Source organism: Macaca mulatta, chromosome 15, assembly GCF_049350105.2.
Source record: "Macaca mulatta isolate MMU2019108-1 chromosome 15, T2T-MMU8v2.0, whole genome shotgun sequence".
Lineage (NCBI taxonomy): Eukaryota > Metazoa > Chordata > Mammalia > Primates > Cercopithecidae > Macaca > Macaca mulatta.
This window is the reverse complement of record NC_133420.1, coordinates 60,934,224-60,949,619: the sequence shown is the minus strand read 5'-3', so window position 1 is coordinate 60,949,619 and position 15,396 is coordinate 60,934,224. Positions and strand designations below refer to the sequence as shown.

The following is a 15,396-nucleotide window of genomic DNA, read 5'->3' as shown; positions in this document are numbered from 1 at the left end:
AGGGGCAACAGCCAACACTGGGACTCGAAACTGCCTAACATGCTAAGCTCCCTGGGCGGGGGAAGGACGGCACCCATTTCTATAGCTCCAGGCTGCAATTTTTCCCCTGCTGGAGCCAGGAAGGCTGGATGGCTTGGTCCCAAGACTTGTCCCCACAGCCCAACACAGTGGCTGGGGCAGTCTTCGGTCAGAGTTCCTCTTCAGGCCTAAACTGACCCATGCTTCCTCATTGGGTGGGGCTTCCCTGCAGGATCTCCAGTAACTCCAGCCAGAGGCAGACAGGATTCAGATCTTCCTGGGCCTGAGCCCCTAGTGGGAGGGGTGGCCACAGTCTCTGCAGACCAGCAGACTTAGCCTCTCCTCCTGGTAGTTCTGAGGAATCCAGGCAGCCAAGACAAATGAGTTTCCCCCCAGCAAAGCACACCCTCTCCACCAAGGGACAAGGGCTTCGTTGAACGGGTCCTGTTCCCTGTGCCACCCAACTGGATGAGACCCTCCAACAGGGGTTGTCAGACACCCTATACAGGAGCAATCCTACTGGCATCAGGTTGGTGCCCTTGAGGTCAGAGGTCCCTGAAGAAGGAGCAGACACCCATCTTCACTGTTCTCCAGCCTCCTCGAGTGACATCTCCAGGCACGGGAGCAAATCAGATGAATAGTACCTGAAGTGAAGCCCCAGCAAACTGCAGCAGCCCTACAGAAGAGGGACCTGAAAGAAAAACAAACAAGCAGAAAGTGACAGCAACTGCATCAACAACAAAAAAGGCCCCCACAAAAACCCCATCCAAGGGTCAGCAACCTCAAAGACCAAAACTAGACAAACTCACCAAGATAAGAATCAATGAAAAAATGCTGAAAACCCAAAAGGCTAAAGTGCCTCTTCTCCTCCAAATGATCACAGCATCTCTCCATCAGGGGCGCAGAACTGGGTGGAGGGTCAGATGGACAAATTGGCAGAAGTAGGCTTTAGATGATGGGTAATAAAAAACTATGCTGAGCTAAAGGAGCATGTTCTAACCCAACACAAAGAAGCTAAGAACCTTGATGAAAGGTTAGAGGTTCAACCCAGAATTTCATATCCAGCCAAACTAAGCTCCATAAGCGAAGGAGAAATAAAATCCTTTCCAGACAAGCAAATGCTGAGGGATTTCGTTACCACCAGGGCAGGACCTGCAAGAGCTCCTGAAAGAAGCACTAAATATGGAGAGGAAAAACTGATACCAGCCACTGCAAAAATATACCAACATATAGAGACCAATGACACTATGAAGAAACTCCTCAACTAATGTGCAAAATAACCAAATAGCATCATGATGACAGGCTCAGATTCACACATAACAATACTAATCTTAAATGTAAATGGGCTGAATGCATCAAAAGACACAGACTGGGAAATTGGATACGCAGTCAAGACCCATCAGTGTGCATATTCTGGAGACCCATCTTACGTGCAGAGACACACACAGGCTCAAAATAAAGGGATGGAGGAAAATTTATCAAGCAAATGGAGAGCAAAAAAATATAAAAGCAGGGGTTGCAATCCTAGTCTCTGACAAAACAGACTTTAAACCAACAGAGATTAAAAAAAGACAAAGAAGGGCATTACATAGTGGTAAAGGGAACAATTCAACAAGAAGAGCTAACTATTCTAAATATATATGCACTCAATACCAGAGCCCGCAGGTTCATGAAACAAGTTCTTAGAGACCTACAGAGACTTAGACTCCCACACAATAATAGTGGAAGACTGTTAACACCCCGCTGTCAATATTAGACCAACGAGACAGAAAATTAACAATGATATTCAGGACTTGAACTCAGCTCTGGATCAAGTGGACCTAATAGACATTTACAGAACTCTCTACCCCAAATCAACAGAATATACATTCTTTGCAGCACCACATGGCACTTATTCTGAAATTGACCACATGATTGGAAGTAAAATGCTGTTCGGCAAATGCAAAAGAACTGAAATTATAAAAAACAGTCTCGGCCGGGCGTGGTGGCTCACGCCTGTAATCCCAGCACTTTGGAAGGCCAAGGTGGGTGGATCACGAGGTCAGGAGATCGAGATCATCCTAACTAACACGGTGAAACCCTGTGTCTACTAAAAATACAGAAAATTAGCTGGGTGTGGTGGCAGGCACCTGTAGTCCTGGCTACTCAGGAGGCTGAGGCGGGAGAAATGGTATGCACCGGGGAGGCAGAGCTTGCAATGAGCCGAGATCGTGCCACTGCACTCCAGCCTGGGGGACAGAGGGAGACTCCCTCACAAAAAAAGAGAGAACACCATGCAATTAGATTAGAACTCAGGATTAAGAAACTCTCTCAAAACTGTTTTATGGAAATTTCATGGAAATTGAACAACCTGCTCCTGAATGACTCCTGGGTAAATAATGAAATTAAGACAGAAATCAAGAAGTTCTTTAAAACCATTGAGAACAAAGAGACAATGTACCAGAATCTCTGAGACACAGCTAAATGCAGTGTTAAGAGGGAAATGTATAGTCTGCATGCCCACATCAGAAAACTTTGATCTCAAATTGACACCCTAACATCACAAAAGAGCTAGACGGGCAAGGGCAAACTAATCCAAAAGCTAGCAAAAGTCAAGAAATAACTAAGATCAGAGAAGAATTGAAGGAGGTGGAGACACGAAAAACCCTTCAAAATATCAACGAATCCAGGAGCTGGTTTTTGTTTTTGTTTTTTTTTTAAAGATTAACAAAATAGATAGACTGCTAGATAGACTAATAAGAGAGAGAAGAATCAAATAGACACAATAAAAAACGATAAAGGGGATATCACCACTGACCCCACAGAAATACAGACTACCATCAGAGAATAGTATAAACACCGCTACACAAATAAACTAGAAAATCTAGAAGAAATGAATAAATTCCTGGATGCATACACGCTACCAAGACTAAACCAGGAAGAAGTCGAATCCCCTAATAGACCAATATCGAGCTCTGAAATTGAGGTAGTAATTAATAGCCTACCAACCAAAAAAACCTGGGTCCAAATGGATTCACAGCTGAATTCTACCAGAAATACAAAGAGGAACTGATATACTTCTTTCTGAAACTGTTCCAAACAATTGAAAAGGAGGGATTTTGCCCTAACTCGTTTTATGAAGCAAGTGTCATCCTGGTACCAAAACTGAGAAGAGATGCAACAACAACAAAAAAACTTCAGGCCAATATCTCTGATGAACATCAATGCAAAAATCCTCAAGAAAATGCTGGCAAACTGAATCCAGCAGCACGTCAAAAAACTTATCCACCACTATCAAGTCAGCTTCATCCCTGGGTTGCAAGCCTGGTTCAACATATGCAAATCAGTAAATGTAATCCATCACATAAACAGAACCAAAGACAAAAACCACATGATTATCTCAATAGATGCCGAAAAGGCCTTTGATAAAATTCAGTATCCCTCCATGTTAAAAACTCTGAATAAACTATGTATTGATGGAATGTATTTCAAAATAATAAGAACTATTCATGACAAATCACAGCCAGTATCATATTGAATGTACAAAAGCTGGAGGCATTCCCTTTGAAAACTGGTACAAGATGAGGATGCCCTCTCTCACCACTCCTTTTCAACATAGTATTGGAAGTTCTGGCCAGGGCAATCAGGCAAAAGAAAGAAAGAAAGAGTATTCAAATAGGAAGAGACGGAGCTGAGTTGTCTCTCTTTGCAGACGACATGATTTTATATTTAGAAAACCCCATTATCTTAGCCCAAAAGCTTCTTGAACTGATAAGCAACTTCAGCAAAGTCTTAGGATACAAAATCAGCATGCAAAAATTACAGGCATTCCTTTACACCAACAATAGATAAGCAGCGAGCCAAATCATGAATGAACTCCCATTCACAACCGCTACAAAGAGAATAAAATACCTAGGAATACATCTAACAAGGGACATGAAGGACCTCTTCAAAGAGAACTACAAACCACTGCTCAAGGAAATAAGAGAGGACACAAATGGAAAAACATTCCATCCTCATGGAGAGGAAGAATCAATATCATGAAAATGGCCATACTACCCAAAGTGATTTATAGATTCAGTGCTATTCTCATCAAACTACCATTGGCATTCTTCACAGAATTAGAAAAAACTATTTTAAATTTCATATGGAAACAAAGAAGACCCCATAGAGCCAAGACGTTCCTAAGCAAAAAGAACAAAGCTGGAGGCATTGCACGATCTGACTTCAGACTATACTAGAAGGCTATAGTAACCAAAACAACATGGTACTGGTACCAAAACAGACATATAGACCAATGGAGCAAAACAGAGACCTCAGAAATAACACCACACATCTACAGCCATCTGATCTTCAACAAACCTGACAAAAGCAATGGGGAAGGGATCTCCTATTCAGTAAATGATGCTGGGAAAACTGGCTAGCCATATTCAGAAAACTGAAACTGGACCCCTTCCTTACACATTATACAAAAAATAACTCAGAATGAATTAAAGACTTAAATGTAAAGCCCCAAACCTTAAAAACCCTAGAAGAAAACCTATGCAACACCATTCAGGACGTAGGCCTGGGCAAAAACTTCATGACAAAAACACCAAAAGCAATTGCAACAAAAGCCAAAATTCATAAATGGTGTTAAACTAAAGAGCTTCTGTACAGCAAAAGAAGCTATCATCAGAGTGAACAGGAAGCCTACAGAGTGGGAGAAAATTTTTGCAAACTACCCATCTGACAAAGGTCTAATAATTATCTAAAAGTTACAAGGAACTTAAACAGACGTTCAAGAAAAAAAACAACCCCATCAAAAAGTGGGCAAAGGATATGAACAGACACTTCTCAAAAGAAGACATTTACACAGCCAACAAACATGAAAAAAGCTCAGCATCACTGATCATCAGAGAAATGCTAATCAAAACCAACCATAATGAGACACCATCTCATGCCAGTCAGAATGGCAATTATTAAAAAGTCAAGAAACAATGCTAGTGAGACTGTGGAGAAATAGGACACTTTTACACTGTTGATAGGAATGAAAGTTAGTTCAACCATTATGGAAGACATTATGGCAGCGATTCCTCAAGGATCTAGAATCAGAAATACATTTGACCTAGCAATTCCATTACTGGGTATATACCCAAAGGAATATAAATCATTCTACTATAAAGACACACACACACACACACATATATATATTTTGAGACAGAATCTCGCACTGTCACCTGGGCTGGCATGCAATGGCATGATCTCTGCTCACTGCAACCTCCGCCTCCCGGGCTCAAGTGATTCTCTTGCATCAGCCTCCCAAGTAGTTGGGATTACAGGCACCTGCCACCACACCCAGCTAATATTTTGCATTTTTAGTGGAGACAGGGTTTCACTATGTTGGTCAGGCTGGTCTCGAACTCCTGACCTCATGATCTGCCCGCCTTGGCCTCCCAAAGTGCTGGGATTACAGGCGTGAGCCACCGCGCCCGGCCACAAAGTATGTTTATTGCAGTGCTCTTTACAATAGCAAAGACATGGAACCAACCGAAATGCCCGTCAGTGATAGACTGGATAAAGAAAATGGTGCATACACACTATGGAATACTGTGCAGCAATAGAAAGGAATGAGATCATGTCCTTTGTGGGGACATGGATGAAACTGGAAGCCATCATCCTCAGCAAACTCACACGGGAACAGAAAACCAAACACCACATGTTCTCACTCCTAAGTGGGAGTTGAACATTGAGAACACATGGATACAGAGAGGGGAACGACACATACCAGGGCCTGTTGGGGGTAGTGGTTGAGGGGAGGGAAGTTAGAGGGCAGGTTGATAGGTGTAGCAAACCACTATGGCAAATGTATACCTGTGTAACAAACCTGCACGTTCTGCACATTTATCCCATTTTTTTTAGAAGGAAAAAAAGATTATAATGCACCTGTATCATGGAGTAGACTATACCATTTAGGTTTGTATAAGTGCACGCTATGATGTTTGCACAACAAACGGACGACACGTTTCTGAGAATGTATTCCCATCATTAAGTGATGCATGACTGACTACACTAATTGGGGTTCTATATGACAAGTTAATCACTCACTTATAATGCTGTTTTCTTTTTCCATTGACTCCAAAAGTGTGCGTTTCAAATCTCTGGATACCTAATCTGTATTCTTGTATCTTATTGAGTGTCATAAAGCGCAGCGAAGATTGGCATTTTAAGATTTCAGATTATGTGCATAATGGGTCTCTAGAGAAGTGGACTAACCATCAAGAGAAAGATGAGGAATGCTCCAACTATTTGTGTCCCTATGGCTTAAAATAAGGGACATAAACTGTGCCAATCATATAACATGCCGTTTAGAGGGATCACAGAGTGCCAGCAGGAGACCATCACAGATTACAGGAGGTGCCATAAGACCTCTACTTTCAGTGATGCTTTAGGCTTTCCAGGTGTAGAAGTTTTCCTCAGTCCTCGAAATTTAAGCATACATTGGCAAAGGAATGAAGAGGAGAGTGAAGTAAAAAGTCGGTGTTCTTTACTAATAAGCTCCCTAACCAGCATACTTTAATATTCTGTTCTTCTAGGTGGACCATGGTTCCTGTAAACTTGTAATTATTACCCTAAGGATTTAAATTGCAGCTAAGGAGTAGGTAAAATAAGATCTGACAAAATAGAAACATTTTGGAAGGCAGGGAATTTTAACTTCAGTCTAATGGTCTCGTACAGGGTTCAAGAAACTGCTTTTGTAAAGGTCCATGGTAAATATGTAGGCTCTGCAGGCCAAGAGCTGCAACTGACAGATGCAGTCCATCACAGTTATTCAACTGTGCCACTGTAGAGCAAAAGCAGCCAGAGAGAATATGTAAATAAAGGAGCATGACTATGTTCCAATAAAACTTTATGTATATTGACTTTCATATAATTTTTACAAGTTATGAAATAATTCTTTGAATTTTTTTCAAGCATTTGAAAATATAAAAATCATTCTTTAGCTCATGAGCCATGAACTGCATTGGGCCATGCTCTAATAGTAGAGCTGACCCCTGCTCTAGTAGTAGAAAGGCTTAAAACTCAGGGATAAAAATGATGCCATACATCGGTTTCTCTTCTCTTTCTTCTCTTACATAAAAATATGTCATCAAGCTGTGCCTCTTAGGAATGGCATGCAAACAAAAATTCAAGATTGGATGATATACGAGTGCCAGGTATTTTTAATATTTGTTCGTTAGGGTGACAACACTTGCAGCTCAACTTTCTGCTGTGGTGGTTTTAAAACTGTACTTTATCTCTGGAGCATCTTTTTCTAAATAATGGAAAGACAAGGGTTTTCTCAGGCTATTGCAGGAAGAAGAGAGATGGCACTCCTATTTTGTCTAAATATTTTCTAGTTTTCTTCCCAGTGGTTTATTCCTGACAGTTTTAATACATTTTCACAACTTATTTTCAGTCAGTTTTGTAAGCTATTGTTTTGGATTTGGCAGAGACAACTAAATGAGAGTACGCGTTGCAGGGCCGAGCACTCGTGATTTTCTAGGGCAGCTGGAGTCTCGATGCCACACAAGTGAATTTAATACTATTTTATTTTCCTGTTTATTTCTGAAATGTGGCTCGTGAAGATAATGCATTAAATTCCTAGCAATTGAAAAGAGTAAAATGTACGCTTGATTAATTTGAAAACAGCACAACTCTCAAATTTAAAATACATTAATGTGCTTGTGGGTTGTTTATAGTCACTGAAATATCTGTCATTTGCTTTATTTAAAAATTTCAGGTGGAGAAACCTTGCAGTGGTGGCCAAGATTTACTTCTTTATCCAGCTAAGAGAAAGCAGCTTTTGAGAAGTGAACTGGACACTGAGAAAGTACCTCCATCCCCACTACCTGCTCCCAAACAAACACCACCATTGAAAGGGTGTCCAACAGTTGTGGCAGGAGACTTTAAAGAAAAAGTGGCAGAGCTGCTGGTGAAATACACAAGTGGCCTTTGGGCCAGTGCACTCCCAAAAGCATTTGAGGAAATGTACAAAGTGAAATTCCCTGAGGATGCCTTAAAAAATCTTTCCTCACTTTCTGATGTATGCACCATAGACTACATTTCTGGAAATCCTCAGAAGGCCATTCTCTATGCTAAACTTCCATTGCCTGCTGACAAAATCCAAACGGATGCAGGGCAAGCACATGGTGATCATGATATCAAGGCTATGGTTGAACAAGAGTATTTGCAGATAGAAGAAAATATTGCTGAAAGCGCTAATACCTTTATGGAGGACATAACAGTTCCTCCTTTAATGATTCCAACTGAAGCATCACCATCTGTGTTGGTGGTTGAATTGAGCAACACAAATGAAGTGGTTATCAGGCAAGTTTCATTTTCTAATTCTTTAGGATTCTGATATACTGTTGTCACTTGACTATTCTTCACATGGATGCTGAGGGTTAAAGGAAAAATAATATATTCTTAGTTCTGTAGTTATAGTGAGGCTTAATAAGGTATTAATATTTGTTAAATGTTCAAAATATACAACCATCCTGAGATTACTAATAACTTTAAAAATTGGAATGATAATATGAACTTGAAAAAAGATTTATGTCAAAAACTTGATGGTAACTATATTATGTCAAAAGCAATACCTAGTTCGCAGAAAAAGCAAGTGCCCCACACGCTACATAATACTATTTAATCTCGGACTATGTAGTATTTCCTAAAAGTAAAAATAGCTCAGAGCTGCTTTCCTTGTATAATACATCAGATTAGACCTTGGACCCAAAGGGGATCTGTTGTTTGAGTCTTTCAATATCGTTGTCTGAGAGGAGGCATCATTGCCTAAGTAGCTGACAATAACTAGAATAACAAAAAACAGTCCAGCTCCAGGCACCTGTCTTGGATTTTTGGAGAAAATGCAGAATACATGGAAAATATAGAAAGACTATAATTTGTAGTCTCCATTTGGGAAAAATAATGGGAATCTATGTAGCTGAACCCCTGGAGGCACCAGTCCAGGGTGTGGCCATGTCTGGGCAGATCAGAAAAATGCTGAAGCAAACAGAATCTGGGCTCCTTCAACCAAGTGATCCTTTGGTTTGGGCTGTCACTCCTCCAGAGACCCTAACTGAAATGGAAAGGCCCAAAGAAGAACCACAAAAAATAATCAGAATCCTTCAATGAAAGAAGAGCTCAAAAATTTAAAGCTCTTCCATTTGAACAAATGAAATCTGAGGAGATAATAAAGTGAACCTAGTATCTTCAGATGCTCAAACTAGAAGAACCTCCAGAAAGTTTAGAGAGGATAAAGCTTTTATTCTAAGATGTGTGGCCTGAAGATATAAATAGGTTGCTAAGGGTTAGAGGTCCCAATATGTTTCACTATTGTATTGAAGGAAAGGACAGATATTGAAGGCCACATTGCCACCTTTCACCATTTAACTCTACTATAAAGAAACTTCCATGGCAGGATCTTTTGGTATCTGTTAACCAGTAATTGTTGGTGCCATAGTCAGAGACCAAGCACCGGGCCGGACCAATCACATGGTTTCTGTTGTTCACACCAAGGTTTGTCAGGAGTCTGGATCAATTCTAAGACTTTAGTAGAAAGGTTCTAATCTGTTCCAGGATGATTGTATCCAGGGTCTTCAGATTATTTAAATACCTTTTCCCAGTAGGAATTTAAATCCTGGTGTCAGCATTTTATGTGTTCAGCAGAGTGGCTGGCAACCAGCAAGCAAGATGGGTAATGTCTGCCATTAGGCTGACCCTAGGTTATTGGTTTCTGCCCTCCCCACAAGACTTTGCAAACCTCCACCAGACTGAACCCTGTTCTGTACCCTCATCTTCACCCAGGCAGGCAGTAGGCACTGGAAGCTGAATCTCTGGCTCATTAGCGCCTGGAGGGTACTATGGCAGAACGCTCATCTCAAATATGGGAATCCCTTGTCTCAAAAATTAACTTTGTAAAACTTCATATTTAGGGCATCCCTAAACTGACCTATCCATCATTCTTTTCCCCCCTCGCTCAGGTAATTTGAGGATAATATATGACCTCATTCTCGTCATTACTCACTCTCATACACCTGTAATGTCAGTCCTGTACTCTGCCTCATCCAACACCCTCCCTCTTCCCTCTATCTGTGCAGCCCTCCTTCTCTCCTGGCTGCTTAAGAGAAGAGAAGCTGCCTGCAGATCCCAAGCCATTTCTCGTCACCATCCTCCCCTCTGGCAGGAGCCTGTGTTTGGCAGACCACCACATCAGGGCTGCAGCCCAGGCCTCTGCCAGTTGAGCACCCAGGGCTACGTAGCAGAGCTAGGGGGAGGCCCAGTGAGACTCTAGGTCCCAGCAAATGGGCACTTGGGTGCAGTTGCAGACCTTCTGGAGGACTTCAGAGCCAAGAGTGCAACTGCATTCCAGGCAATGCGTTAGTATTTGCAAAGCTGAATACATTTAAATGATAGTAGCTGGCTCAGTGGCACATACACATCCTCCCAACTACTCAGCAGACTGAGGTGGGAGGATTGCTTGAGCCCAGGAGTCCAACCTAGGTAGCGTAGCAGTGAAACCCTGTCTCAAAAAAATAAATGAATAAATTTAAACTATAAGAGTATGGTAAAGCTTCTGCAGTTATTTCTGAAGCCAATAATATGCACATAATATTTCATTTTAGAATAGCCATTGCACATGGTTTCCATTTTGTGTAGGACTTTCTGAGATGTTCCCCCCCTCCGCCCCTTGTAATGAATAGCTTGACTATGGCATCTTCTGCCCTCGTGATAATTACCAAGAATACATAGAATTAGTCCTAAAGGAACCATTTCTTAGAGCTCTACAGGCCCACTTGGAGCCTGGGTAAAACCTGGAACAATACAAAGAACAAGATTCTTGTGGCATCTCCCTCGTCTCCTGGGCCAAGTGATGCTGGTGCTGTTAAGGGTATAGCCTTCCAGCTAAAAAGGCCTTGATCCTATGACTAGAACAGCTTCTGTTACATGACCCAAACTTGATATGCCAGGTTTTACACCCTAGAAAGAGACCCTGGATGATCATCTCTGAGGACTAAAGCGCAAGAAAACAGTAACCTGTTTTGATAACATGAACTGGAACAAGGTGACCACAGTTGTCAACAGTAGAAAATTGTAGAAGGAAATAAGGACATAATCCTGAAAAATAAATGTTTCTCAACAAGCATACAATTTTAGAGACATTTGACTAGAATATGGTACCTCTTTTAAGGGTATCAGAAGTCAACATTTTGTTGTAATGTGTTCAAATTCTTTAATAAGTTTGGAGGGGGTGTCACATTGTTGTGTTTAGTGTACGTAAAGCTTTGTTTTTTCTTTAGTAAAATTTCATTGCAGTTTCAAAGCTTGACCCAGCCCTTGTCAGGGCAAAACTGTGTTCTAGATTCTCTTCTTAGCAATCTGTAAAGATTTCCAGCAGCCTTAGTCAAGATCCAGTGTCGACCCTCACTTCTCTGGCCTCCAGGCCTCCCTTGGTGTCTCCATTTTCCATGTCTCCTCCTCTCTCCCCTTCCTGACTCTTCTCTCAGCTTTGTCCTTCCTGAGGACACTATCACTGCTTCCTGTTATGCCCTCTCGTTGTCTGGATTGCTCCATGTTTTTTTTTTTTGTTGTGGGATATGTTGGACCAAACGTTTGCTGTGTTGTTTGGTGTGTGTTTTGTGCAATCTCCATTATCCCTTATCTGAGAGGGTGAGAGGGAGTCTCACTCTGTCGTCCAGGCTGGAGTGTAGTGGTGTGATCTTGGCTCGCTGCAACCTGCAACCTCCACCTCCCGGGTTCAAGCAAATCTCCTGCCTCAGCCTCCCAAGTAGCTGGGACTACAGGCACCCGCCTCCACACCAGCTAATTTTTGTATTTTTAGTAGAGATGGGATTTCACCATATTGGCCAGGCTGGTCTCAAACTCCTGACCTTGTAATCCACCCGCTTCGGCCTCCCAAAGTGCTGGGATTACAGGTGTGAGCCACTGTGCCCAGCCGCCTTATCTTCTTTTTCAAGAGATAAGTATTTCACTGAATACACGTTCTCCTCCCTGTTGATATAAGCAAGTCTGAGGCTGGAACCAAAGACGGCAACAGAGAAAACAGAAGGACATAAACAAATTCCTATTGCTTTTCTTCTTCTAGGTTACTTCATTTGCGTTCTCTTCTTTTAACTGATTCAGGTATGTGGGCAAAGACTATTCTGCTGCTCAGGAATTAATGGAAGATGAGATGAAGGAATATTACAGTAAGAATCCTAAGGTCATACCAGTCCAGGCCGTGAATGTTGGGCAGTTGCTGGCCGTAAATGCCGAGGAGGACGCCTGGTTACGAGCACAGGTCATCTCAACAGAAGAGAACAAAATAAAGGCAAGCACTGTTTACTTTGTCATAGCATTATGGATACAAATGCCTTATTATTTTCCAAATGTAGATATTTTTTACATTTTTCAAATTTAAATGTTGTATCCTATAACTATATGTAGTTTTCAATGGAAGTTAAAAAGATAATATCTGTAAAAGGTTATCCCTGTCAGCCTTTAAATTTGTGGTAGTCATATTATCTCAAGAGTTTTAGTTAAAAAAATTAAATTCCCCATGGGAGTATTCATAACCCATTATCCAATCAGGGAAGGGTACTTCCTATTCCCAGGGGATGTATAATGAATACTGACCAGAACTCTGTGGGCTTCTTATCAAGGCCAGTACTTTGGAGTGATGGAAGCCATACAGACCAAAGGAGACAATTATTCTTCTCCCTCTTCTGTAGCCAAGACACAGGTCCTTCTCCACAGCTGCCCCCGGCGTAGCCTTCTCCACCCTCTTGAAAAGGCCAGTGGGCCCGTTTGCCACTCTCTTCCCAGCAGACTCTTCTGGGCTTGGCTCCATGCGTGGATATCAGCCTCTGCCCTTTGCCTCTTCATACTGTCAATGCAGAGACCAAGAAGCACAGTTTCCCTGAGGGTAGTGTCTCAGGGCCTTGGAACACCCAAATAACATGCAGAGAAATTATATATTAGCTCCATGTGCTGTGTGGTCAGTTGTACTAGTGTATTTTTAATGTGTCACTTCTTTCTATCTGGGTGGAAGCTGTATGTCTGTTTGGAATTTATCCTTTGAATCATGGGCCTGCTACTTGATAGAGAATTTGGAGGGAGAAAAAGTCTTTTCTTTCTCGAGTGTTAAGATGTCTCCCTTCCCTAAAGGGAAATGCTTTTTAAGACTTGGGTTCATTTCTGCCCTTCATGATAGGAAGGACACTGTGTAGAAGGGTGACCCTCATTCCCCACTTCTATAGTCCCTTGTATTTATACAGAGGACTCTTAGACTGTGAGGGGAATGTATCTAAGATCTTCCGGTTTTCTCTAGATTTTGCAAGCAGGGAAATATGTTTCTATTTCTACAGCCTCTGTTCCATAATACAAAACCTTATTCCATGTGCCACTATCAGCTGCCAGCTCGTAATCCTATATGTGTCATTGAGTGCAAATGACCAGTCCCTGAACCCAGGCTTAAGTACCTCAGTTACTGGCCACTGAACTCCCCGCCCCCCGCTACAAGTGGGAGTTAGGAGGTCAGAAAGGGATACTGCTGTTTCTTAGCAGGTTGCTCAATAGGAGAGGCCCTGACCCTCTCCAGAAGTAAGCTCACCCAACCATCCAGCCACCCTTTCCCATCTGCAGAGGCATTTAGGAAATTTCCTAGCTGAATCTGCAGAGGCACGAATTCTAAGTAATTTGACTGACTTTAAAAATCTGAAAATTGGAAAATAGTTTGCCAGTTTCTTATGAACACTTACCATATGACCCCTAAGGCCCACAAGGTGTCTTGTACATACATGTGTGTTGTAGCATTATTATTAATAGCCCCAAACTGGACACAGCCCAAATGTTCACCAACAGGTGAATCATAAAAACAAATTATAGTTTATTCATATAGTGGAACACTGTTCAACAATACAAAGGAATTTACTACAGATATAAACAGTTTCATGGACAAACCTCACAGATTTTGTGCTGAGCAAAAGAAGCCAGGCACAAGAGAGTAATGTGTATGATTTCGTGTAAATGATGTCTAAGAGCAGGTAAGCCGGGCACGGTGGCTCAAGCCTGTAATCCCAGCGCTTTGAGAGGCCGAGACGGGCAGATCACGAGGTCAGGAGATTGAGACCATCCTGGCTAACACGGTGAAACCCCGTCTCTACTAAAAAATACAAAAAACTAGCCGGGCGAGGTGGCGGGCGCCTGTAGTCCCAGCTACTCGGGAGGCTGAGGCAGGAGAATGGCATGAACCCGGGAGGCGGAGCTTGCAGTGAGCTGAGATCCGGCCACTGCACTCCAGCCTGGGTGACAGAGCGAGACTCCGTCTCAAAAAAAAAAAAAAAAAAAAAAAAAGGCAGGTAAAATTCATCTGCAGTGATAGAAATCAGATCAGTGGTTGCCTGGGACAGGAGGTGGAGGGGGGCTAATTGCAAAGGGCAAGAGGAAACTGTTGGAGTGGTGTAAATGGTCTATATGTTGATTATTTTGATGATTATATGGATATATACATTGGTCAAAGCCCATCAAACTGTATTGTAAACGGGTATCTTTTATTCAGTATAAATTGTACTTAGATAAAGTTTGATACCTGGAAGAAGCTAAGGACCACGATGATCACTGGGCCAATGGAGAACACAGGGCTTGGACACTAGTCCTGAGTCTGCCTGTATCTGGGTGTGTGCCTTTGGTCAAGTCCCTCCATTCCTCTGGGTCTCTAGTTGATAGGAGATAACTATCCCTAAACGTTCCTAGATAAACTATTTCCTGGCCATTTCACTCCCCTGGCCCTTAGGAAGTTCAACAAAAGCTAAGCTATTTTAAGGCACAGAGATTTCTTATGAAGAGAAGAATCATATGTAAATCCTAGTGACACATTAACAGTGTAACAATATTTCCGATAAATAATGCGGATATTCCACAAGGATATTTCCCAGTCTGAAGTCTATAGGGCAATCACTTTCTTCCCTCCCTCCCTCCTTCTCCTTCAGGAATTCAAGCTCTCATGTCAGATAGAACTGAGTCTCAGCTCTGCCATTTCTAGCTGCGTGGCCTTAGGAAAGTTATTTAACTTCCCTCATTGCTTATCTGTAAATTCAGATACTCTCATCATGTTGTATCTGCCTGATACACTTTTTCACTTTTTCCTGGAGCCAAGAACAAAACATACAAGTCCTTGTTCTCAAGAAGCTTACATTCTAGTGAGAAAAGAGCGATGACAAGCATACAGTAAACACACAAAACAATTTTGGTACAATGAAGGAAATAACCAAGGCACCATGATAGAAAATAACTCTGAAGCAAGAGATAGGCAGAGTGATGTGATCTCATTTAGATGCTTCAGAAATCATTCTAGGACTGTTGTGGGGAATGGATTGT

At 41.9% G+C, this 15,396-nt stretch overlaps 1 protein-coding gene across 2 annotated transcripts in view; it reads left to right on the top strand.

Moving 5' to 3' along the window:
* The window catches only part of TDRD7 (tudor domain containing 7), an 82,138-nt gene that overhangs the window by 38,091 nt on the left and 28,651 nt on the right, over positions 1-15,396 (top strand). For both annotated transcript variants that reach the window (NM_001194629.1, XM_002800035.3), the window contains 2 exon segments: positions 7,760-8,346; positions 12,163-12,349. In NM_001194629.1, the coding sequence (NP_001181558.1) occupies positions 7,760-8,346; positions 12,163-12,349 (774 nt within the window).